The sequence below is a fragment of the Neofelis nebulosa genome, chromosome 4, assembly GCF_028018385.1.
Source record: "Neofelis nebulosa isolate mNeoNeb1 chromosome 4, mNeoNeb1.pri, whole genome shotgun sequence".
NCBI classification, from domain to species: domain Eukaryota; kingdom Metazoa; phylum Chordata; class Mammalia; order Carnivora; family Felidae; genus Neofelis; species Neofelis nebulosa.
Genome location: NC_080785.1, coordinates 69,538,975 through 69,563,130, shown reverse-complemented (window position 1 = coordinate 69,563,130; position 24,156 = coordinate 69,538,975). Strand labels below are relative to the sequence as shown.

The window sequence follows — 24,156 nt, the reverse complement described above, 5'->3', positions numbered from 1 at the left end:
GGCGTCAGGAAAACTGGATAGCCACATGCAAAAGAATGGAACTTGGACCACTTTCTTTCACCATACACAAAAATGAACTGAAGATGTATTAAAGACCTAAATATAGGATCTGAAACCATAAGACTCCTTGGAGATAACACAGTAATTTCTCTAACAGTGGCGGTAGCAACATTTTTCTAGATACGTCTCCTGAGGCAAAGGAAATAAAAGAAAAAATAAACTATTGGGACTATAGCAAAATAAAAAGCTTTTACACAGTAAAGGAAACAATCCACAAAACAAAAAAGCAACCTATTGAATAGAAGAAGATATTGCAAATAATATACCTGATAAAAGACTTGTATCCAAAATATATAAAGAACTGATAAAACTCAACTCCCAAATAATCAAAAAATGGGCAGAACACATGAACAGACATTCCTCCAAGGAGGACATCCAGATGGCCAATAGACACATGAACAGATGCTCAACATCACTCATCATCAGGGAAATGCATATCAAAACTACAATGAGATAGCAAGTCACGCCTGTCAGAATAGCTAAAATAAAAAACACAAGAAATAACAAGTGTTGGCAAGTATCTGAAGAAAAAGGAACACTCTTACACTGTTGGTAGGAATGCAAACTGGTGTATCTATTGTGCAAAACAGTATGGAGTTTTCTCAAAAAGTTAAAAATAGAACTACCCTGCAGTCCCCCTATTGAGTATTTGCCCCAGAAATACAAAAACACTAATTCAAAGGAATATATGCACCCCTATGTTTATTGAAACATTATTTATAATAGCCAAACTATGGAAGCAACCCAAGGGTCCTTTGATATATGAATGGATAGAGTATGGTATGTTTATACAATGGAATATTACTCAGCCAAAAAAGGGAAAATCTCTCCTTTTGCAACAATGTGGATAGAACTAGAGAAGATAATGCTGTGTGAAATAAGTTAAAGACAAATACCATATTATTTCACTCATGTTTGGAATTTAAGAAAGAAAACAAATGAGCAAATGGAGGGAACACAGACAAACCAGGAAATAGACTCAACCATAGAGAACTGATGGTTACCAGAAGGGAGGTAGGTAGGAGAATGGTGAAATAGATGAAGAAGATTAAAGAGTACACTTATCATGATGGAAAAACTATAATATAAAGGATCCAAACAAGAAGGGAACTGCTGGGAGGGGCTGGCAAGAGCTATGGTTATGTTTTCCTTCCACCTTGATACCATGGACAGGAGAAAGGTCTGGGTGCCCTAGCTGACCTGTCACCCTAGTGAGCCCCAGGACCCTAGCCTACACCAGCCCTCGCCATCCCATCAATGCAGCCTCAGAGCGACATAACCCAGGATGCTCATGGTCAGTACTTACTGCAGTTACAGACATTGCGCCAAGGTGACACAGGTGGAAAGCACCCTGGAACACTCTAGGCCTATACCACTTTGGTTCCAGAGGGCTTGCTAGGGCACCTATAGCTGAGAGTGCTTCTGGAACTCCCAGGTCCTACCTGCACTGAGCACCCTGGGACCCTCCCAGTGTGTGCCCCACCTTGGCTCCAGCCACCCACTACATGGCCATCCCCTTCCCCACCAGGGCACCCTCTGCATTTAGTACCCCAGGACACCCCAGTTTTCCCTCACTTTACCTTTAGCTGTCCTGCCAGGGTGCCCTGTGCACAGAGAGCTTTGGGACTGCCAGCCCACGACAGCTGTAGCTCCAGCCAGCCAAAGTCACCAGGCATACATAGCTTCCAGTTGGGATGACCATACACAAGACCTTTCCTTCAAGTTTAGGAGAATTCTAATTCATATAAGCAAACAACAAATGTTAAGCAAAATGAGACAGAAGAATATGCTCCAAATGGAGATAAGCCATATGTCTGATAGAGTTTAAAGTAATGATCATAAAGATGGACTGAGGAAAGAGTGGAATAACTCAGTAAGAACTTCAACAAAGAGATAGAAAATACCAAAAAGAACCAATCAGAGTTGAATACAATAACTGAAATGAAAAATACACTAGAGGGAATCAACAGATTAATGGATGCAGAAGAACTGATGCAGAAGATAAGGTAATGGAAAGCACCCAAGCTGAACAGCAAAAAGAACTTTAAAAAATGAGATCAGGGGCGCCTGGGTGGCGCAGTCGGTTAAGCGTCCGACTTCAGCCAGGTCACGATCTCGCGGTCCGTGAGTTCGAGCCCCGCGTCAGGCTCTGGGCTGATGGCTCAGAGCCTGGAGCCTGTTTCCGATTCTGTGTCTCCCTCTCTCTCTGGCCCTCCCCCGCTCATGCTATGTCTCTCTCTGTCCCAAAAATAAAAATAAAAAACGTTGAAAAAAAAAAAATGAGATCAAAGGATGTCTTGGACAATATCAAGTGGACATTCACATTATAGAGATCCCAGAAGGGAAGGAGAGAGGGGAAGAAAATAGACATCCAGATTGAGCAATCACAGAGAATTCCAAAGATGAACCCAGAGAGGTCCACATACTTGACACATAATAACTGAAATGTCAAGGGTTAAAGATAGAGAATTATAAAGCAGCAATAGAGAAGCAAAAAGTATATACAAGTGAAACCCCATAAAGCCTCTGCTTATTTTTCAGCAGAAACTTTGAATGTATAATGTCATGCCCTTTGGGTCTGCAAAGAGCTGAAAGGAAAAAATCCTACAAGCAAGAATATTCTATCTGGCAAGGAGAGAGAGAGTTTCCCAAAGAAAAGTTAAACTAAACCAACCTTAAATGTTAAAGGGGCTACTTTAAGTGGAAAAAAAAAAAAGGCCCTAATTGCAAGTAGGGAAATTTTATGAATAAAAAGATGTAAAATATAACAACATTTACATGACCTGGGGAGGTGAGAGTAAGTGGCCACCATTTTAATATAGATTGCTTTATAATTGGGATGTTATATGTAACCTCATGGGAACCACAAACTAAAAATTGATAAGAGATATACATAGAAAATAAGGAGAAAAGAAGCCAAGCATAACACCACAGAAAGTCACCAATCGCAAGGGAAAAAAGCAAGAGAGGAAATGAACAGAGAACTACAAAAGCAACCAGAAAACAGTTTAACAAAATGACGATAAGTACATACCTATCAATCATTACTTCAAATGTGAATGGTCTAAATGCTCCAATTAAAAGACACTAGATGACTGAATGGATAAAAAAACAAGACCCATTTATATGCTGTCTACAAGAGACTCACTTCAGAGCTGAAGACACACATAGGATGAACGTGAAAGAATGGAAAAAGACAATTCCATGTAAAAGGGACAAAAAACAAAACAAACTGGGGTAGCAATACTCAGATAAAATAGATTTTAAAACAAAGACTATAACAAGAGACAAAGAAGGGCCCATGTAATGATAGAAGGATCATCCAATGAAAGAATATAGCAGTTATAAATATACACTCAACATTGGAGACCTAAATACAATAAAGCAAATAATAACAGATACAAAGAGAGAAATTGAGAGTAATACAATAATAGTAGGGGACTTTAGCACCCCACTTATATCAATGGATGGATCATTCAGGCAAAACATTAATAAGGAAACAGTAGCTTTGCATTCAAGACCAGAGGGACTTTTATATTCAACATTCTATCCAGAAGAATGTATGTTCTTTTCAAGTGGACATGGAATATTCTCCAGGATAGTTTACATGTTAGGCCATAAAACATGTGTCAAAAAATTTCAGAAGATTGAAATCATATCATGCATCTTTTCTGACCATAAGGGCATAAAACTATAAATCACAAGAAAAAACTGGAAGAAACACAAACACGTAGAGACAAAACATGCTACTAAACAACCAGTGAGTCAACAAAGAAATCAAGAGGAATTTTTAAAAAATACATGGAGACAAATGAAAATGAGAGCACAACAGTCCAAAATCTTTGAGATGTAGTAAAAGCAATTTAAGAGGGAAATTTATAGTCATACAGGCCTACCTCAAAAAACCAGAAAAATCTAAAGGAACCTAACCTTATGCCTATAGAAGCAAGAAAAAGAACAAAGCCCAAATCTAGTAGAAGGAAGGAAATAAATCAGAGCAGAAATAGATCAAATAGAGGCTTAAAAAAACAATGGAAAAGATCAATGAAACCAAGAGCTGGTTCTTGAAAAGATAAGTATCTTGAACAAACCTTAGTGTATTTGTCTTTTCTCTTACTGAAAAGTACAATGAGATTGTTTCCAATTTTTGCTTTAACAAGTAATACCACACTTCTTGTGCTACTCATTCACATGTTTGAAAGTTTCTTTAGGACCACAGTTCTCAACCTGGGTCAGTTTTACCTTCCAGGGAACATTTGGTAATGTTTGGAGACATTTTTGATTATAAAGACTGAGAGGAGGTATGCTACTGGAAACTAGTGGGTAGAGACTAGAGATACTGCTAAAACATCCTACCTACAATGCAAGAACAGACTTCCATTCACCCCACTACAAAGTATTGTCCAAATTATCCAATTTGTTAATACTGTGAGGGTTGAGAAACACTGTTCTGGGGCATATACTTAAAGGTGGGATTGATAAGGCTTGGGGTATGTGCAAGTTTTTTTCAGTTACATGAAATAGAGTTGTGTAAAACATGAAGAAAATATTTTCAATACAGGTTAAGTTTTGGAGTGTATTGAATTGAAGTTTCTGTGGTGATGATGGCAATCCAGCAATTGTAATCAATTTAATTATCTTAAACCAGATAGAGTTAGTGGCATTATATAGAGTTAACTAATTTATCTACTTACCCAGAAGGTGCATATAATCTTTTAACTTCATGAACTAAAATACATTGTTACTTACTGTCTGATTAAAAGATTACGGAGTAAGAGTCTGCTTTAAAAAAGTATCATTTGTGCAAGACAATAGTAGCTGGACTATTTAGGCTGAAGATGCTAATTGAATGAGAGAAAAATTAGAGCATGAAAAATGTAGAATTTTTTCCTGACAGAGATTATTATTAAATACAGAGAAGTTAAAGGTTTGAAAGCTTTCTCTCTAGCGTGATTTAAATTCTTTTTTAATGTTTATTTTTGAGGGAGAGAGAGAGAGAGGGAGAGAGAGTGGGGGGGGGGGGGGGCGTTGCAGAGAGAGAGGAGACAGAATCGAAAGCAGGCTCCAGGCTCCAAGCTGTCAGCACAGAGCCCAACACAGGGCTCGAACTCACCAACCATGAGATCATGACCCAAGCAGAAGTTGGACACTCAGCCGGCTGAGCCACCCAGGTACCCCTACCTCTAGTGTGATTTAAATTAATATTTTGGGATGCCTGGGTAGTTCAGCAGGTTCAGCATCTGACTATTGATTTTGTCTCAGGTCATAATCTCATGGTTCATGAGTCTGAGCCTTGCACCAGGCTCCACATTGATGGTGCTGGAGACTGCATGGGATTCTCTCTCCCTCTTCCTGTCACTACCCCCTCTCAAAAATAAGTAAACATTTTTAAATTTAAGTCTATAAGACCCACCTTTGAAAATTTGATAGTCCCAGATTTGAAAGCTATAACTCTGAAAAACTATAGCCCAAGAACTATCTGCAATGCTTGTGTGCATACAATTTAGTATCTGACTTTTGGGTGGTTTATGCATGTTCTTGAAGTCTACCTGTGGGCCACTCCTAGTCCCCAGATTTCCAGGTTAAGAACTTTGCTAAAAATCTATGAAAACTCTTAAAGTGCTAAAAATAAGATACATTTGAAATTATCACTGAGTAGTAAAGACACATCTATATTGTTTGCATCTTCAGTGATGGAGAAAAATAGGTGACTTGGAATTAGAATTTTTCAAGTCCTCTAACATTGAAGGAGTGAATATGTATCTTAACTTTATAACCTTCATTTTTCTTTGTCTTCTGTTAGGTGTATGCATCAGTGCTATGGCAACAAACTAATGAAAACAGACAAAATTCAACAGAAAGAGTGTGTTTTGGAGTTGCCCTACCAGAAGAAAAACTTAATGACTTTCGTGATGAACAGATTGGACAGTTGCAGGAGCTGATGCAAGAAGCTACTAAACCTAACAGACAATTTAGTATTCCTGAATCTAGGAAACCGGAATTTTAGTCTATACAATAAAGCTTACACATTTTAAGTTCAGAACCCCTTACTGGGTTTCTAAAAATGTATTTCTTCAGCTTTTAGGCTTTGTGAATGCCTGGTGTTCATGAAATATTCTTTAATTTGGGATTGTTATTAATGTCGTCTACAATGTGTAGATCAATATGGCTAGTAAACAAAGCTTTATATGATTGAAGTAACAGTACTTGCTGGATGGGATTTGATTTTTTAAGTACATAAGAAGGAATGACTTTAAAATGGACAAAGCTGTGGAATTTTGCCAAAAGGTTTTTTTGTATGTAAATTTAATGCTGTTCTTGTTCAACCATTAGCCTCATGGCTTTAGCTTCAACAGACAAGTATGTTACGATAATGACAGATGTGGAGTTCCAACAAGGTTATTATTTACATACATGGATTGTCATCCTGAAAGTGTCTTCCTTTCTCTTTTAATAATACAGGTATGATTATTCATGTAAATATGCCTTCTCCCTGAGTCACTATTTATATACAATGAAAGATTAAAAAGAAGCTTAAAGAGTCAGTATTATACACTGTATAATCTATCATGCAAATGATAGTATAATGTTTGTACAGTGTTTGGTAGTAACAAATGACCCCTTAAATTATGTAATTTATAGTTACCTTGAGAATCTCATTTATTGCCTCATCATTGGGGAGATAAAAACACTTTCATAAATTTGTCGTAAGTTATAAACTGAAATAATCAAGTGGTAATCCCATTCATGTGTTTAAAATGTTTAATTTTTTAAAAATTACACACTTGTGGGGCGCCTGGGTGGGTCAGTCAGTTAAGTGTCCAACTTTGGCTCAGGTTATGATTTCACGGTTCATGGGTTCGGGCCCTGTGTCACACTCTGTGCTGACAGCTCGGAGCCTGGATTGTGTCCCTCTTTCTCTGCCCCCCACCCCCCACCCCTTGCTCACACTCTATCTCTGTCTCTCATAAATAAGTGTTTTAAAAAGTAAATTAAAATTACACACTTGTAACTTTAGTTTTGTATGTCTCCTTTGAGATTCTGAAATGATCATTTTTCAGATGCTATTGCATTTATTCAGCTATTTAAAAATTGACTCATACTTACTCTCTTTTGCTGGATTGGGCTTTTTCTTTGTGTATGGCTGCCAGACTACTCAGTCCTTTTTAATATTCCTCATTGAATCAGTCTGGAGGTTGATGCTTGTCTTTTTTCATTGAAAGATAGGTGGTCAATCAGTAATGAATCTAGGCTCTACATTGTAGCCTCTAGGAATAAGAAATGAATAAGATAAAAGCTCTTGCCCTCCAGGAGTTTAAAATCTAGCTGTGCTAGAACCACAGCTTAGGAACCATTTCATCATGAACAAATATATCACATCCTCAAACTCTTTCAATCTTTTTTTGTCTTCCTAGCTTATAGAATCTAATACCCATAAGGACACTGCTTCTCTGTGTTTTGTGAAGTGAGGGTTATGGGTCATTTTACATTCACTGTAATGTATAATCCCCTCCTAATGTCTCTTTCAACCCACCACTGGGCTACCCTCACATAAGAATTCTTTTTCATTTGTAGTGTTTTCTTTCTGGTTATACTTCCCTATTCATTTTCTTTGGCAACTGGCTCATACTTCTCCATCTCAAGTTTTGCTATCATTTTGGTGACCTTAACACTATAATCCGTATGGCTGACATATCTAGTACCTAATTGGTCTCTGATGGTTCATTATTCACCACCCATAAAAAATTTTTGGGAAATCACAGCCATATTTATTGGCCATCACACAAATTACTACCTTGAGGTATTTCACAGTTTTACTAATATATTGCAACATTCTTTTGGGTGACATATATTTGAGAAGCTGTGCTCTTAGTGATTGCTGTGGTAAAATTATCACAAACTAGTAAAATGCTCAATATGAGTACAAAGTTTGAAAAGCTGTGTTGTGTCTAGTAGGTGCTAAATTTTTAGGGCATAAAACCTAAGTTGTTTGGACTATGTAATAAATGAAACTGCAGTGTTTTTTGTTTGTTTCTGTTAGTTTTTGCTGTATGTATGCTGTGTAAATACTAAAACACTAAGTGTGTAAATTGAGAAAGTCTGGGAAGTGGTGCAAAAAGCAGTGTTAACTGTGAACTCATTAGTGTTTTGACCATTCAATTTGTTCAATGTTCTTTTACTTCATTTCTATCTCAGTCTGACCTCGTTTCTGTGATCTTTCACTTCCTTCAACCATTTAGCAGTACCCTCAATGTCACTGTCTCCTTTTTCTTTAACCTCATCTACTGCTCTCACCAATGTAACCACTCACTTGCTAAAATCAATAGGATACTAATCAGTACAAGACAGATGTATTATCCTGAGTCTTGATAGTGTTAACTATTCCCTACTGCTTTTAAATCACTCCTGCTTGGATGACATGATACTGTATATAGAAAACACTAAAGACTCCACCAAAAAACTATTAGAGCTGATAAGTGAATTCAGTAAAGTTGCAGAGTATAAAATCAATGTACAGAAATCTGTTGCATTTCTATATTCTAATAATGAAGCAGTAGAAAGAGAAATTAAGCAATCCCTATCAAAATAACACCAGCATTTTTCACAGAGCTAGAACAAACAATCCTAAAATTTGTATGGAGGCAGAAAAGACCCTGAACAGCCAAAGCAATCTTGAAAAAGAAAACCAAAGCTGGAGGCATCACAATCCCAAACTTCAAGCTGTGTTGTGAAGCTGTAATCATCAAGAAAGCATGGTACTGGCACAAAAACAGACACTCAGATCAATGGAACAGAATAGAGAACCCAGAGATGGAACCACAAAGGTATGGCCAACTCATCTTTGACAAAGCAGGAAAGAATATCCAGTGGAATAAAGACAGTCTCTTCAGCAAATGGTGCTGGGAAAACTGGACAGTGACATGCAGAAAAATGAACCTGGACTACTTTCTTACACCATATGCAGAAATAAACTTAAAATGGATGAAAGACCTAAACATAAGACAGGAAGCCATCAAACTCCTAGAGGAGAAAGCAGGCAAAAACTCTTTGACCTCAGCCACAGAAACTTCTTACTTAACACGTCTCCAGAGGCAAAGGAAACAATCAGCAAAACTAAAAGGCAACTGACAGAATGGGAGAAGATATGTGCAAACGACATATCAGGTAAGGGTTAGTATCCAAAATCTATAAAGAACTTACCAAATGCAACATCCAAAAAACAAATAATCCAGTGAAGAAATAGGCAAAAGACATGAATAGATACTTCTCCAAAGAAGACATCCAGATGGCCAACCAACACATGAAAAAATGCTCAAGATCACTCACTCATCATCAGGGAAATACAAATCAAAACCACAATGAGATACAACCTCACACCTGTCAGAATGGCTAACATTAACTCAGGCAACAACAGATGTTGGCAAGGATGCAGAGAAAGAGGATCTCTTTTGCACTGCTAGTGGTAATGCAAACTGGTGCAGCCACTCTGGAAAAAAGGATGGAGGTTCCTCAAAAAATTAAAAATAGAACTATCTTACGACCCAGCAATTGCACTACTAGGTATTTATCCAAGGGATACAGGTGTGCTGTTTTGAAGGGGCATATTCACCCCAATGTTTATAGCTGCACTATTGATAATAGCCAAACTATGGAAAGGGCACAAATGTCCATCAACAGATGAATGGATAAAGAATAAGTGGGGTGTGTGTGTGTGTGTACACAAGTATTACTTGGCAACCAAAAAGGATGAAATCTTGCCATTTGCAAGTGGATGGCACTATGTGGATGGAACTAGAGGGTATTCTAAGCGAAATTAAAGACAAGTATCATGTGACTTCACTCATGAGGAATTTAAGCTACAAAACAGATGAACATAAGGAAAGAGAAGCAAAAATAATTTAAAAACAGGGAGGCGGACAAAACATAAGAGACTCTTAAGTATAGAGAACAGAGGGTTGCTGGAGGGGTTGTAGGAGGGGGGATGGGCTGAATGGGTAAGGGGCATTAAGGAATCTACTCCTGAAATTATTGTTGCACTATATGCTAACTTGGATGTAAATTAAAAAATAAATTATTAAAAAAAGAAAGCAATCCCACTTACAGCTACACCAAAAATGATAAAATACTTAGGAATAAACCTAAACAAAGAGGTGAAAGATGTGTACTCTGAAAACTATAAAATACTGATAAAAGAAATTGAAGATGACACAAAGACATGCAAAGACACTCCATGCTTGGATTGGAGGAATATTGTTAAAATGTTCATACTACTCAAAGCAAGCTATAGATTGAATGCAATCTCTGTCAAGATATGAACAGCATTTTTTTGTAGAACTAAAAATATCCTAAAATTGGTATGGTAACATAGAAGACCCTGAATAGTCAAAGCAATCTTGAAAAACAAAACTATAGGTACCACAATTCTAGAATTCAAGTTGTATTATGTAACTATATAATCAAAACAGTATGGTACTGGCACAAAAATAGACACAGATCAATGGAACAGAAAACCCAGAAAAAAACCCATGATCATATGGGCAATTAATATATAACAAAGGAGTAAAGAATATTCAATGTAAAAAAGATAATCTCTTCAACAAATGGTGGGGAGAAACTACAGCTACATGCAAAAGACAGGTATGTGAAACTGGACCACTTTCTTACTCCATACACAACAATAAACAAAGTGGATTGAAGACCTAAATGTAAGACCTGAAACCATAAAAATCCTTAAGGAGAGCACAGGCAGTAATTTCTCTGGCATTGGCTATAGCAACATTTTCCTAGATGTAACTCTTGAGGTAAGGGAAGCAAAGGCAAAAATAAACAATTGAGACTACCTTTAAAAAAAAAAAAAAAAGCTGCACAGTGAAGGAAATAACAAAACTAAAAAGCAACCTACTGAATGGGGGAAGATATTTGCAAATGACATCTGATAAAGAGCTAGTATCTAAAATCTATAAAGAATTGATAAAACTCAACACCCCCAAAATGAATAATCCAATTATAAAATGGACAGAAAACATGAACAGACATTCCTTCAAAGATGACATCCAGATGGCCAACAGACACATGAAAAGATGCTTAACATCACTCGTCATCAGGAAAATCAGAACTACAATGAGATATGATCCTCACACCTGTCAGAATGACTAAAATAAAAAATGCAAAAACCAACAAGTATTGGCAAGGATGTGGAGTAAAAGGAATGTTCTTGCACTGTTGGTGGGAATGCAAAGTAGTCCAGCCACTGTGGAAAACAGTATGGAGTTTCCTCAAAAAGTCAAAAATAGAACTATCCTACGATACAGTAATCCCAGTACTGAGTACCCCCCAACCCCAATACAAAAACACTAATTCAAAGGGATACACGTACCCCTATGTTTATTGCAGCACTGTTGACAACAGCCAAAGTGGAAGCAGCCAAAGTGCCTATTGATAGATGAATGGATAAAGATGTGGTTGTTAATACACACACAGGAATATTATTCAGCCATAAAAAGGAATGAAATCTTGCCTCTTGCAACAACATAGATGGAGCTAGAGAGTGATGAGGGAGCATAAGACAAGCTGGCAGGTTACAGCTCCCCCCACCCCCCACCAGGTGGGATATGTGTGATATTCCTCAGACACTCCTGGCTGCCCAAGAACAAAGAAAAGGGGAAAAACAAATGGTTAACTGATAGAGTTCATAGTCCTGCAGGACCTCTCTATCATCCCTCCATAGTGATGTGGGAAACAAAGGCAGAAGGAAATGGCAGAACTAAATTTCCTTATAACTTGCCGCCTATTGACAAACATTTGAGGCTGGCAGAGTAAAACGTTTCTCCAGGAACTCCCTAATGTCTTAATACTAATGCTTTGCTAGAGGAAAAAACAATGCTAGCTTGACAATAGCTAGGCCTCCAGTATCCTGTGAGTCTTTAGTATATGAAAGTCTCACTGGAAACTTCCCCTGGACTTTACCTCCCCCCAACACCACAGTATAAAACCAGTCTTTCCTCATGGTCTCCAGGCACCTCTTCCTACCCACAGGTCCTGTCCCCGTGCTTCAATAAAATCACCTTTTCGCACCAAAGACGTCTTCAAGAATTCTTTGTTGGTCATTGACTCTGGACCTCACAAACCCCACTGTCACCACCCCCCAAAAACCTCATCAGAGAGTACAGTGCTACACAAAAGTAAGTCAAGGAAGACAAATACCCATATGATTTCACTCATTTGTGGAATTTAAGAAAGAAAACAAAAGAGCAAAGAAAAGACAAACCAGACTCTTAACTATGGAAAACAAACTGTTACTAGAGGAGAAGTGGGTGTGGGGATGGGTAAAATAAATGATGGGGATTAAAGAGTACACTTATGATGAGCACACAGTAATGTATAGAGTTGTTGAATCACTATATTGTACACCTGAAACTAATAACATTACATGTTAACTATACTGAAATGTAAAAACTTAATAAGCTACTACTGCTTGGTTTGTATACTGCCTAACTCTCCTTTATGGTTGTAATTTTTCTTTCATTTTTTCTTTTCTAATAATGATGTTCTCTGAGATTTCATCTTTAGGACTCTTCACACATCCATTGCTACAAATACTAGCTGTACTCTTAAATCTATAACACCAACCTAAATCTCATTTTTGAACTTCAGATCAGTATTTGAAATTCTATTTGGCATTTCCAACTCATTTAAAGACGAACTTACTTTCAGGAAGTCTGGGTGGCTCAGTAGGTTTAGTGTCCAGCTCTTGGTTTCAGCTCGGGTCATGATCTCATGCTTCATGAGATCAAGCCCCACATTGGACTCTGCACTGACAGTGCAGAGCCTGCTTGGGATTTCTGCCCAACCCCTCCCAATCTGCCCCCGTCCTTTCCCTGCTCACATGCTCTCTCAAAAATAAATAAAAATTTAAAAGAAAACAAACTTCCTTCCCTTATCAGTAAATGAATATTAATAAAAAGTTTACCACTTCAAAATTCTGTAATTCAGACTAGATTTCACCATTTCTCTAGTGACCTCCTTCTCATTATACAGCATTTCTGACAGCTTCATATAGTGGATTGCAAAATGGCCATAGTTCTCTACTGCCTGGTACCCATGCCCTTTGCAATGTGACTTTGCAGTTCCTCCCATTAAGATTTCCATCTACTTTCCAATGCTTCAAACCTGGACTGGCTTTATTTCTTGATTTGCTCAAAAGAGTGTGGATAGTGACATCTTACAGTCTGGGACTCAGAGCCCTGTATACTCTATCTGCATTATTGGTAATCTACCCATCTACCATGTGAATAAGCTTGGATTGGCCTGCTAGAGATTGAGAGATCAAGTGGAGGAGGTGAAGCTTCTAACTGAAGCAATCCTATATCAGCCAGCTCTTAGCCAACTGCAGATACATGAATAAGTCTAGCCAAAAACCAGAAAAAACTGCCCAGCAAATTCCAGCCCAAATTGTCAGTGATTATCTAAACAAATGGTAGTTCTTTAAAATCATTATGTTTTTTGGTGGCTTGTTGTATAATTAAAGGTGATACACTCTACCCAAAACCATTCCCTTTTCTCCACTTATTAGTCTGATATTTTACACTTAGAATTTTTTATTGCCCCTGTAGTAACCTATGTGCAGTTTCCTTCCTATATGTGTCATGTCTTTGGCATGTATTAAGAACTTTAAAAATTATACCTTTTGGACCCATTATCTCTATTTCTAGGATTCTATCAAAAAAAATTTCAGAAATGTGGGCAAAATTTTTGATATAAACATGTTGTTAGAATTGGTTTTTAAGAGTGAAAACTTAAGAACAAAAAAATTCCATAACATCAGAAAGATTAAAGTGATTTGTGATAATATGTATAGCTCAGAAATTTAAATATAGGTTTACAAAGAATTTTTAATGACATGAGAAATGTCCTGATATTGATAACTGAGAAAACAATGCTACACAATATACCAACACTTTTACAAAGATGTTAGATTGCCTTTTCTGTAATGTGGCATAGTATATTAATCTGAGCAATTCTGTCACTGAAAACAAAAACTTAGAATACAAAACAAAAAATTTTTGAGAAGCATCTAGAAATTGGCAATGTCCTATGAGATTAAATAATTCCAAGGTTAATAACTAAGTGAAATTGCTGAAGACTCTTTGGCCTGTGGGTGAATTTCAGCTCTGGTTTTAATGGTCCTTTGGAACCCAGTGTGCAGCAAACAAAGCAGAGAGCCCACCTGAAGTGAAGAAAGCCAGCCCTTAAGAATTATAGTCTTAGAGTAAGAGTGAGCCAGAAACAAACCTGCCCCAATATTGGTGCAAAGTTGCAGGCTACCCCAAATTCAAGCCATCTGAGTGGTAAAACACATAAGTGAATACAAGTGAATTTAGTAGCTCCAGAATGAATGCCTGGTTGATGTAAAATCTTTGGGGAATGCTACAGTCACAAATTTTTTTCCTTGAACATCTCAAGCTTAAATAAACGAACTCCACCAGTAAGACTAACACTGTGAATGAAAGTCAACAAAGACCATCAGAAAACAACTTTGGAATTAGTACATGTATAATATCAGACATCTATGTTTATATTAGTTTTTTAAAATTAAAAGTTTGAAGATATCAACAGAAAACATGGCAACATAAAAAAACTCACTAGTGTATTTGAAAAAGAAGTTCTAGAAATGGAGAATAGGATGACTAAAATTAAAAATCAGTGGGAGGCTTAACAGAAGATAGGATGGGCCTGAAAAGAGAATGACTGCAAAATAGGACAGAATAACAATTCAGAATGTAGCATAGAAAAGGAGCTTGAAAATATGAAAGAGTGGAGGATCAACCAGAAGGATCTAATGTATAGCTAATAATAGTTTCAAATAGATAACAGAGCAGAAGCAATATTTGAAGTGAAATTTGCTGAGATTTTTTTCAAATCAATGAAAAATACCAGTCTACAGATTTATCCCTAGCAGGATAATATAAAATCCTTATTTGGATAAACCATCGTGAAGCCATGGACTACTAAAGACAGAAATGTATCAAAGCAGCCAAAACAAAAGTCACAGTTAACCTAGACTTTTCTTTAGCTGATTTCTCAACATTAATAACGGAAGTCAGAAACCTGTTGAATGACTATCACTGATGTGTGAGAGAAAATAACTTCCAACTTAAAATTCTATACTCAGCAAATATGTTTCAAAAATCATGGTGGAATAAAGACAGTTTCAGGCAACAGAATGTGAGCAAGGTTCCCACCTGCAGGTTTTTACTAAAGGAAATTCTAAGGGTGTGCTTTATATAGTAGGAAAGTGATAAAAGAGAGTATAAGAAAAAACAAGATGGTTGTAAATATGAATTCACATCACAATAGTGATCTTTCATAGGGTTAAAAAAATGAGAGATTTAAAATACCCAAGAATAAGTTGGTAGGTTAGTGATTGCTATATGTGCTCTAAGTGTGGGTGGTCTGATGGAGAGAGGGGAAGATGGCAGAGAGGAGGATGCTGAGCTCACATCTTCCCACAGGCACACTGAGGCAACTACATGTAATTCAACGCCTTGAAAATGACCTGACACTAGCAGAACAGATCTTCCACAGCTAAAGGCATAAAGAGAGAGGTACATCAGGAAGAGCAGGCAGGGAAAACACAAGATATGGAACCAAACTTCTGGTGCAGCGGTGACCCATGAAAGAGAGGAATATCATAGGTGTAGATGAGTGAAGGGGTCAAGCTTTAAATTGGACACCCCTGGCCCTGGGGACCTGCACCAAGAAGATGAGCCCCCATAATGTCTGACTTTGAAACACAGTGGGGCTTAACTCTGGGAGAATCAGAGGGCCACAGGAGTATATCACTTGGCCTGAAACCTAGCATTAAAGCAGCAATGTGAAAAGCACCTGGGGTATACATGAAGATTTATTGACTAATTTTAGGACATGTGCTGGAGAGGTAGGGACCTTTAAGAGCTTTCTCCAGGAATGAAGGTGTTGGCTGGCACCATTTTCCTTGCCCTCCTTTGGCTAGCTAGCCACATGTTTGCGGAACCCAATTCTAACACTGTCTATCTACCTTGTTAACACCACTTGCCCCACACCAGCAATTCACTGAGGGTCCACCACACCCAACCCACCAGGCCTGGCAGTTACCTCTCCTGCCACACGCAGTGGGCAGCCTGCAGTGTTCTCCCAGAGCAACTGCCATGCTGCCACACCTGGCAGGCAGCCCCATTTGGGATAAGCACTGCTCTAAAGCGACTCCTGCTCCAGGGAGGGGAGAGCTAGCCCCACAATCTGCACATGCAGTAGGTATAACTGGACCTCTCACTGAGCTGTGCCAGGAGTGAGCCTAACCCCCACCAGCAAGCCTGAAGTTGCTGCAGTTGAGCCTCTCGGGCAGCCATGCCAGGGCAAGCCCTGCCCACAAGTATACCAGCAGTAGTCATAGCTTGTTACTAACAGCTGGGCTGAAGGCCAGCCTTGCCCACTGACCACCGGCAGCAGCCTAGGCCCAGCCACAACAGGAAGGCACATACAGCCTATGCAGAGGACACCCCCGGAATGCTTGGTTCTAGTGAACGGGGTGAGACTGCAATCCTGGACACCACAGGATGGTTTCTACATAAGATTACTGATTTCAAGACCAGGAGATGCGGCTGACCTACCTAAAACGTAGTGACAAACGCAGAAAGTCAGACACAATTAGCATAAAGAGGAATGTAACCCAAACAAAATAGCAAGACAAAACTCTAGAAAGAGAGCTAATGAAATGGAAATAAGTCTACCTGATTAAGAGTTCAAAGGAATGGTCATAAAGATACTCATTGAACTTAAGAGTAGATGAACTCTATGAGAACTTCAACAGAGAGAACATATTAAAATGACCAAGTCAGAGTTTAAATATACAATAACTGGGGTGCCTGGGTGGCTCAGTTGGTTAAATGTCTGGCTTCAGCTCAGGTCATGATCTCACAGCTTGGGAGTTTGAGCCTTGTGTTGGGCTCTGTGCTGACAGCTCAGAGCCTGGAGACTCCTTTGGATTCTGTGTCTCCCTCTCTCTCTGCCCCTCCCCCACTTGCTTATGCTCTCTCTCTCTCTCTCTCTCTCTCTCTCAAAAGTAAATAAACATTAAAAAAATTAAAAATAAAAAAAATACAATAACTGAAATAAAGAAGATGCTAGAGGGAATCAACAGCAAATTAGAGGATGAAGCATTGATCACTCATCTGTAAAACAAGATAGTGCAAAGCAACCAAACTGAGCAGCAAAATAACAAGTAAATAAGTAACTAAATGACACTTACATACATACATACACACACACATACATACATACAAATGAGGATAGGTTAAGGAACCTCTACAATAACATCAATTGTAATAACATTTGCATTACAGGCACTGCAGAAGGAGAAGAGAGAGAGAAAGGGACAGAAAACTTATTTGAAGAAATAATAGTCAAAAAAGCTTCCCTAACCTGAGAAAGGAAATAGATAATTTACGTGCAGGGAGCAAAGAGAGTCGCAAGCTAGATGAGCCCATGGTGGTCCACACCAAGACACATAACAATTAAAATGGCAAAATTAAAGATAAAGAGAGAATCTTAAAAGCAGCAAGAGAAAAGCAAACAGTTAAATACAAGGGGAACCCCATTTTTCAGTAGAAACTTTGCAGACCAGAAGGGCTGAAAGAAAAAAGCCTGTAATAAAGAATACTCCACGCAGTAAGATTAGCATTAAGCATTGAAGAAGAGAGAGAGTTTCCCAGACAAGCAAAAGTTTAAGAAGTTCATCACCACTAAACTGGCTTTACAAGAAATGTTAAAGCACCCTCTTTAAGGGGAAAATAAAAGGCCGTAACGAGAAGAAAATTAAAAAAAGGAAAAAGTTTTTACTGTATAATTAAACTTACAGTAAATGTAGTAGATCAATCACTTATAAAGCTAGTCTGAAAGTTAAAACACAAAAATAGAAAACCCATTTCATCTATAAAAATCAGTCAAGGAATATACAAAATAAAAAGATGTAATACATGACATCATATGCATAAAAAGTAGAGGGGGGAGTAAAAATTTAGTGCTTTCAGAATGTGTTCCAACTTAAGCACCATCAACTTAATATAGACTGCTATATATGTGGGAGGTTTTACATAAACTTTCTGGTAACAGACTAAAAATCTATAATTGATACACAAAAAACAAAGAGAAAGGAAGACAAGCATAACACTAAATAAAATCATCGAATCACAAGGGAAGAGAGCAAAAGAAGAGAGAAAAACTACAAAAACAACCAGAAAACTGTTAACAAAATGGCAAACACCTGTTAGAAATTAAAATGTAAATGGTCTAAATGCACCAAAAGACATAGGATGATTGAATGGTTAAAAAAACAAGACCTGTCTATATGCTGCCTAAAAAAGACTCACTTCAGAGCTGAAGACACATAAGGACTGAAAGTGAAAGGATAAAAAAAGATATTCCACACAAAAGCAAACAAAAACAAAAGTCTGGGGTAGCAATAATTATATTAGACGAAATAGACTTTAAAGCTGAGGCTGTAACAAGAGACAAAGACACCACATAATGATACAACAATTATCCAACAACAGGATCTAACCATCATAAATATGCACACAAAATAAGAGCACCTAAATACATAAAGCAAATATTGAAAGACATCAAGGGACAAACTGAGAATAATACAATTACAGTAGAGGACTTTAACACTGTACTTACATCAACGAATAGGTCATCCAGACAGAAGTCATTAAGAAAACAATGGCTTTGAATGACACATTACACTAGATGGACTTAACCAATATACACAGAACATTCCACCCCCAAGCCAGCAGAATACAGTTTTTCAAGGGCCCATGGAACATTTTGCAGGATACATCACATGTTAGGCCACAAAACAAGTCTCAACAAATTTTAGAAGACTAAAATCATATGCATTTTTTTCCAATCACCCTGGTATATAACTAAAAATAAATTTCAAGAAGGAAACTGCAAAAACCACAAATACATGGAGGCTAAACAGCATGCTATAAAACAACCAATGGTCAATGAAGAAAACAAGGAGAATATAAAAAATAACTGTAGACAAACGGAAATGGAAACACAATAGTCCAAAATGTTTTGGACAAACAAAAGTGTTTTTAGAGGGAAGTTTATAGTAATGGGCCTACCTCAAGAAAGAAAAATCTCAAATAAACAATGTAACCTTACATCTAAAGGAACTAGAAAAAGAAAATCAAAGCCCAAAGTTAGAAGTTAGGAAATTATAAAGATTGTAGTGGTTATCAATATGAGACTAAAAAAAATCAACAGAAAGGATCAACAAAATGAAGAGCTGACTTTTTGAAAAGATCAACAAAATTGATAAACCTTCACTAGACTCATTAGGAAAAAAGAGAAGACTCAAAGAAAATCAAAATGAAATGGAGGTTACAACAGAAACCACAAAAATACAAATGAGTATAAGAGACTACTACTACAAAACAAACAAACAAACAAAAACAATATGCCAACAAATTGAACAATTTAGAAGAAATGGATAAATTTCTAAAAACATACAGTCTTCCAAAAATGAATCAGGAAAAAATAACAAACCCTAATAGATCAATTACTGATAACAAAATGGAATCAATCAACTCCCAACAAACAAAAGTCCAGGACCTAAAAGCATTACTGCTGAATGTTACCTTAAAGAAGAGTTAATACATATCCTCAACTTATTCCAAAAATAGAAGTGATAGGAATGCTTCCAAATCATTCTAAGAGGTCAGGATTACCCTGACACCAAAGCCAGATAAAAATACTACCAAAAAAAAAAAAAAGAAAAGAAAAGAAAAAGAAAAAGAATTACAGACTAATATCCCAGATGAACACAGCTGCAATAATCTTCAACAAAATGTTAGCAAACCAAATTTAAAAATATATTAAGAGGATCATTCACCATGATGAAGTGAGATTTATTTCAGGAATACAGGATGGTTGAATATCTGTAAATCAATCAACATAATATATCACTTGGACAAAAGGAAGGATAAAAATCATATGATCATTTCAATAGATGCAGAAAAAGCATGTGACAAAATCCAATGTCTATTCATGATAAAATTCTCAACTAAGTGGGTTGAGAGGGAACCTACCTCAACATAATAAAGGCCATGTATTAAAAAACCCATAGCTAATAGCATACGCAATGGTAAAAAAAAAAAAAAAAAAAAAAAAAAAAAAAAAAAAAAGCTGAAAGTTGTTTTTTCTGAGAGCAGGATCAAAATAAGGATGTCTATTCTCACCACTTTTATTTAACACAGAACTAAAAGTCCCAGACGGGACTTTTCAGGCAAGAAAAAAAATAAGAAAAGGCATCCAAAGTGATAATGAGGAAGCAAAACCATCTCTATTTGCAGATGACTTAATTTTATATACACAAAACCCTAAAGAGGCCAACAAAAACTATTAGAACCAATAAATGAATCCAGTAAAGTTGCAGTATACAAAATTTATAGACAGAAATCTCTTGCATTTTTATAAACTAAAATTGAGCTGGCAGAAAGTGAAATTAAGAAACCGATCCCATTTACAATCACGTGAGAAAAAACAAAATACCTAGAAATAAATTTAACCAAGGAGATGAAAGACCTGTACTCTGAAAACTATAAGACATTGACTAAATAAACTAAAAACAACACAAATAAATGAAATAAATGGAAAGATACATACTACCCAAAGTAATCTACAGATTCAATGTAATCCCTATCAACATATCAATAGTATTTTTCACAGAACTAGAACAAATAATATAAATATATATAATGGAATATTACTCAGCCATAAAAAGAATGAAATTTTGCCATTTGCAATGAAGTGGATGGAGCTAGAATGTATTATGTTAAGTGAAATAAGTCAACCAGAGAAAGACAAATACCGTATGATTTCATTCATACATGAAATTTGAGAAACAAAACAGATCAACATATGGGAAGGGGGGGAAACAGAGAAAAGAGGGAAACAAAACATAAGAGTCTCCTAAAAACAGAGAACAAACTGAAGGTTTACAGAGGGATGCTGGTGGGGGATGAGCTAGATGGGTGATGGGCATTAAGGAGGGCACTTGTTATGATGAGCACCGGGTGTTGAATGGAAGTGATGACTCCCTGAAGTCTACTCCTGAAACCAATATTGCACCGTATGTTAACTAACTACAATTTAAATAAATAAATAAATAAATAAATAAATAAATAAATAAAAGAAATTCTAATGGATCTTAAAATATATGTGGAACTGAACACTAGTGAAATACTTGATAAAACTATAGTCTGTAGTGGAAACAGTGGCTGGAGGAAAGTGATAGCTTTAAATGTGTCTAGCAGAAAGGAAGACTGAATATTAATGAGACGCATCTAGCATCTATTTTAGGAAGTTAGAAAAACAGCACAAAATAATCTCAAAGGATATAAAGATCAGAGTGGAAAGTAATAAAAAAAAATCAAGTTTATTCTTTGAGAAAAACTTTCTTCAGTGACAGGTCTCTGGCAAAGTAGATCGAGAAAGAAAGAGTGATACCAGGTGTGTAAAAGAGGACATAACCATTTCTTTTGTGACATTAAATAGATGTGGCATTCTGAACAACCCAAAGCAAATAAATTAGTAACATAGAAGAAATGGGTTAATTTTTAGAAATATATCGTTACCAAAATAGACCAAAAAAAAAAAAAAAAGTGGTTCTATAGCTCTTAAATTAATTGTATCAATATTCATTGAAAGAAAATTCCAGCCCGGAACACCTTCTTTGGTGAGTATAGACAAATAGTTGAGAAATAAATAATTCTTTGGTGAGTACTGCCAAATATTCAAGGACCTAAACAAGCTTTTCCAGAGAAGAGATAGAGAGGGATAGCTTGTAATTCATGAGACCAGCAAATATCTGACACCAGATGATGGCATGAGAAAGGGAATTACAGGCCACTTTCATTTATGATACAGATGCACAATTCTAAGCTAAGTATTAGTAAAACAAATACAGCAAAGGATGACGCAGCATGATTTGGTCAGATTTATCTTAGAAATACAAAGTTTTTTTTACATTAAAAAATCAATTACTATGATCCACCACATAATTAAATTTAAGGAGATTTTATTGTGATCATCTCATTAGATGTATAAAACAAATTTGCAGGGTTCCTGGATGGCTCCGTCAGTTAAGCGTCCAATTCTTGATTTTGGCTCAGGTCATTTTTTTGCAGTCTGGAAGTTCAAGACCTGCATCGGGCTCTAGGCTGAAGTGCAGAGTCTGTCTGGGATTCTTCCCCCCTCTCGGCCCTTTCTCTGTTCCCTCCCTCTCTCTCTCTCAAAATAAATAAACTTAAAAAAAAAACAAACCAGCATTTGCCAAACATTCAACATCTATTCATGATAAAGATGCCCTTAACAAACTAGATATGAAGGGCACTTTATCAATCTAATTAAAGGGTTTCTACCAAACATCTGCAGCAAACATAAATGATGAATCCTTGAAAGCTTTCTCTTTGAGATTAGGAAAAAGACAAGAATGTCTGTCATCACTGCTTTTCAAGTCAAAACTTAGTCTGAGATAATATTAATGTATATGTTGAACATCCAAAAGAAACTACAAATAATTAAAATGAGTAAGAGTTTAACAAGTTTGTTGGATGCCAAAATTGCTATTCAAAAATCAACTGCATTTCTATACAGCGGCAACAGAATGTGAAAAATTATGAAAATATTATCAAAATAATACCAACAAATATTAAACATTTACAAAGCCATTTCACAGAAGATGTTCAAAACTCTCTAGAGAAAATTCTGAAATTTAACTTAAAGACACTGAAGATGTGGACCTCTCTTGTGGTATTCTCTTGTTCACTTGGTTACATTTGTATAAAGTTCCGATTGCCAGGTTCTCAGGTAACAAGTGACAAGGCAGAATTCTTTAAAACACTGAAGTTCCTTTTCCTAAGGCTAAATCTCGAATACATTATTGAATTCATTAATAAATATCCTGATGGGTAGCATATCAACATCTTCACATTGGCATACTTCATTACTTCTTTTAAAATTTCTCATTGCAGATTTATTTAGAAATATACAGTAAATTTTGTAAACTTGTATCATGTTTATGAATAAAGAACTATTTAAAAAGTGGCACTCCATGCTCAAAGACTGGCAGATTTTTGAATTGTATCATAATTATTCCCAAATGCTTTATAGTTTCAATGCAATCTTCATCCAAATTCCAAATGGTTTTTTTTTTAAGGTTTACTTATTTTCAGAGAGAGAGAGAACGTGAGCGAGAATGGGGGAGGGACAGAGAGAGAAGGAGAGAAAGAATCCTAAGCAGGGTCCACATTGGCAGAACAAAGCCCCACGTGGGTCACGATCCCACCAACCATGAGATCGTGACCTGAGCCAAAACCAAGAGTTGGATGCTTAACTGACTAAGCCACCCAGATACCCCAAAATGATTTTTTAATTGAAAAGCATATTTTAAAATTTATATGGAAGTGCAAACAATAGCCAATGCACTAAGAAGAATGTAATAGAACTCACCCTGCCTGCCAAATATTGAAATACATTATAACTACAGTTATGAAGATAATGCAGCATTTTATTACATGGCTTATATACATTAGCTTATGGCAATGGTGGTACCATCCTACAGGGCAGAAAGGACTGCTTTTCAACAAATGGCTCTGGGACATTTAGCGGGAAAAGAATCTTGGGTACCTAGAATTGGCTGTATGTTTCTTCAAGATCAAAATGTTGAAGACAAAATTATAGCACTATAAGAACACAATATAAAGAATATCTTCAAAATATTGGAGATGATTTTTTAAAGACACAACCAGCTCTGGCTATAAAGGAAAACTGTGAATATATCTAAATACATTAACAAGTTACTTTTTCCATCAAAAGCAATAAAGAGTGCAAATGCAAACCTCAGAGTATGAAGAGACAGTTCCATCATGGACAATGCTCAAAAAAATAGTATACAGAACATCTAAAGAACTCCATATAGCAATAAGAAAGATGTAAAATACAATAGAAAATGGGGGAAAACCTGAACGAGAAATTCACAAATAAGGA

At 36.6% G+C, this 24,156-nt stretch overlaps 1 protein-coding gene and 1 long non-coding RNA gene across 3 annotated transcripts in view; one reads left to right on the top strand and one right to left on the bottom strand.

Moving 5' to 3' along the window:
• SDHAF3 (succinate dehydrogenase complex assembly factor 3) overlaps window positions 1-8,082 on the top strand; it is a 67,474-nt gene extending 59,392 nt beyond the window's left edge. Inside the window, exon 2 of the mRNA XM_058725008.1 lies at window positions 5,864-8,082. Within this exon, the coding sequence (XP_058580991.1) occupies window positions 5,864-6,067 (204 nt within the window). The 3' untranslated portion in view covers window positions 6,068-8,082. The remainder of the gene's footprint in view (window positions 1-5,863) is intronic.
• The window catches only part of LOC131509362 (uncharacterized), a 344,805-nt gene that overhangs the window by 106,697 nt on the left and 213,952 nt on the right, over window positions 1-24,156 (bottom strand). The window contains exon 3 of one of the 2 annotated variants that reach the window (XR_009260452.1): window positions 7,200-7,328. The exons of the other annotated variant lie outside the window; for it this stretch is intronic. This is a non-coding gene — a long non-coding RNA (uncharacterized LOC131509362). Of the gene's footprint in view, window positions 1-7,199; window positions 7,329-24,156 lie in introns of those variants that run through there. 2 annotated transcript variants of the gene reach the window in all.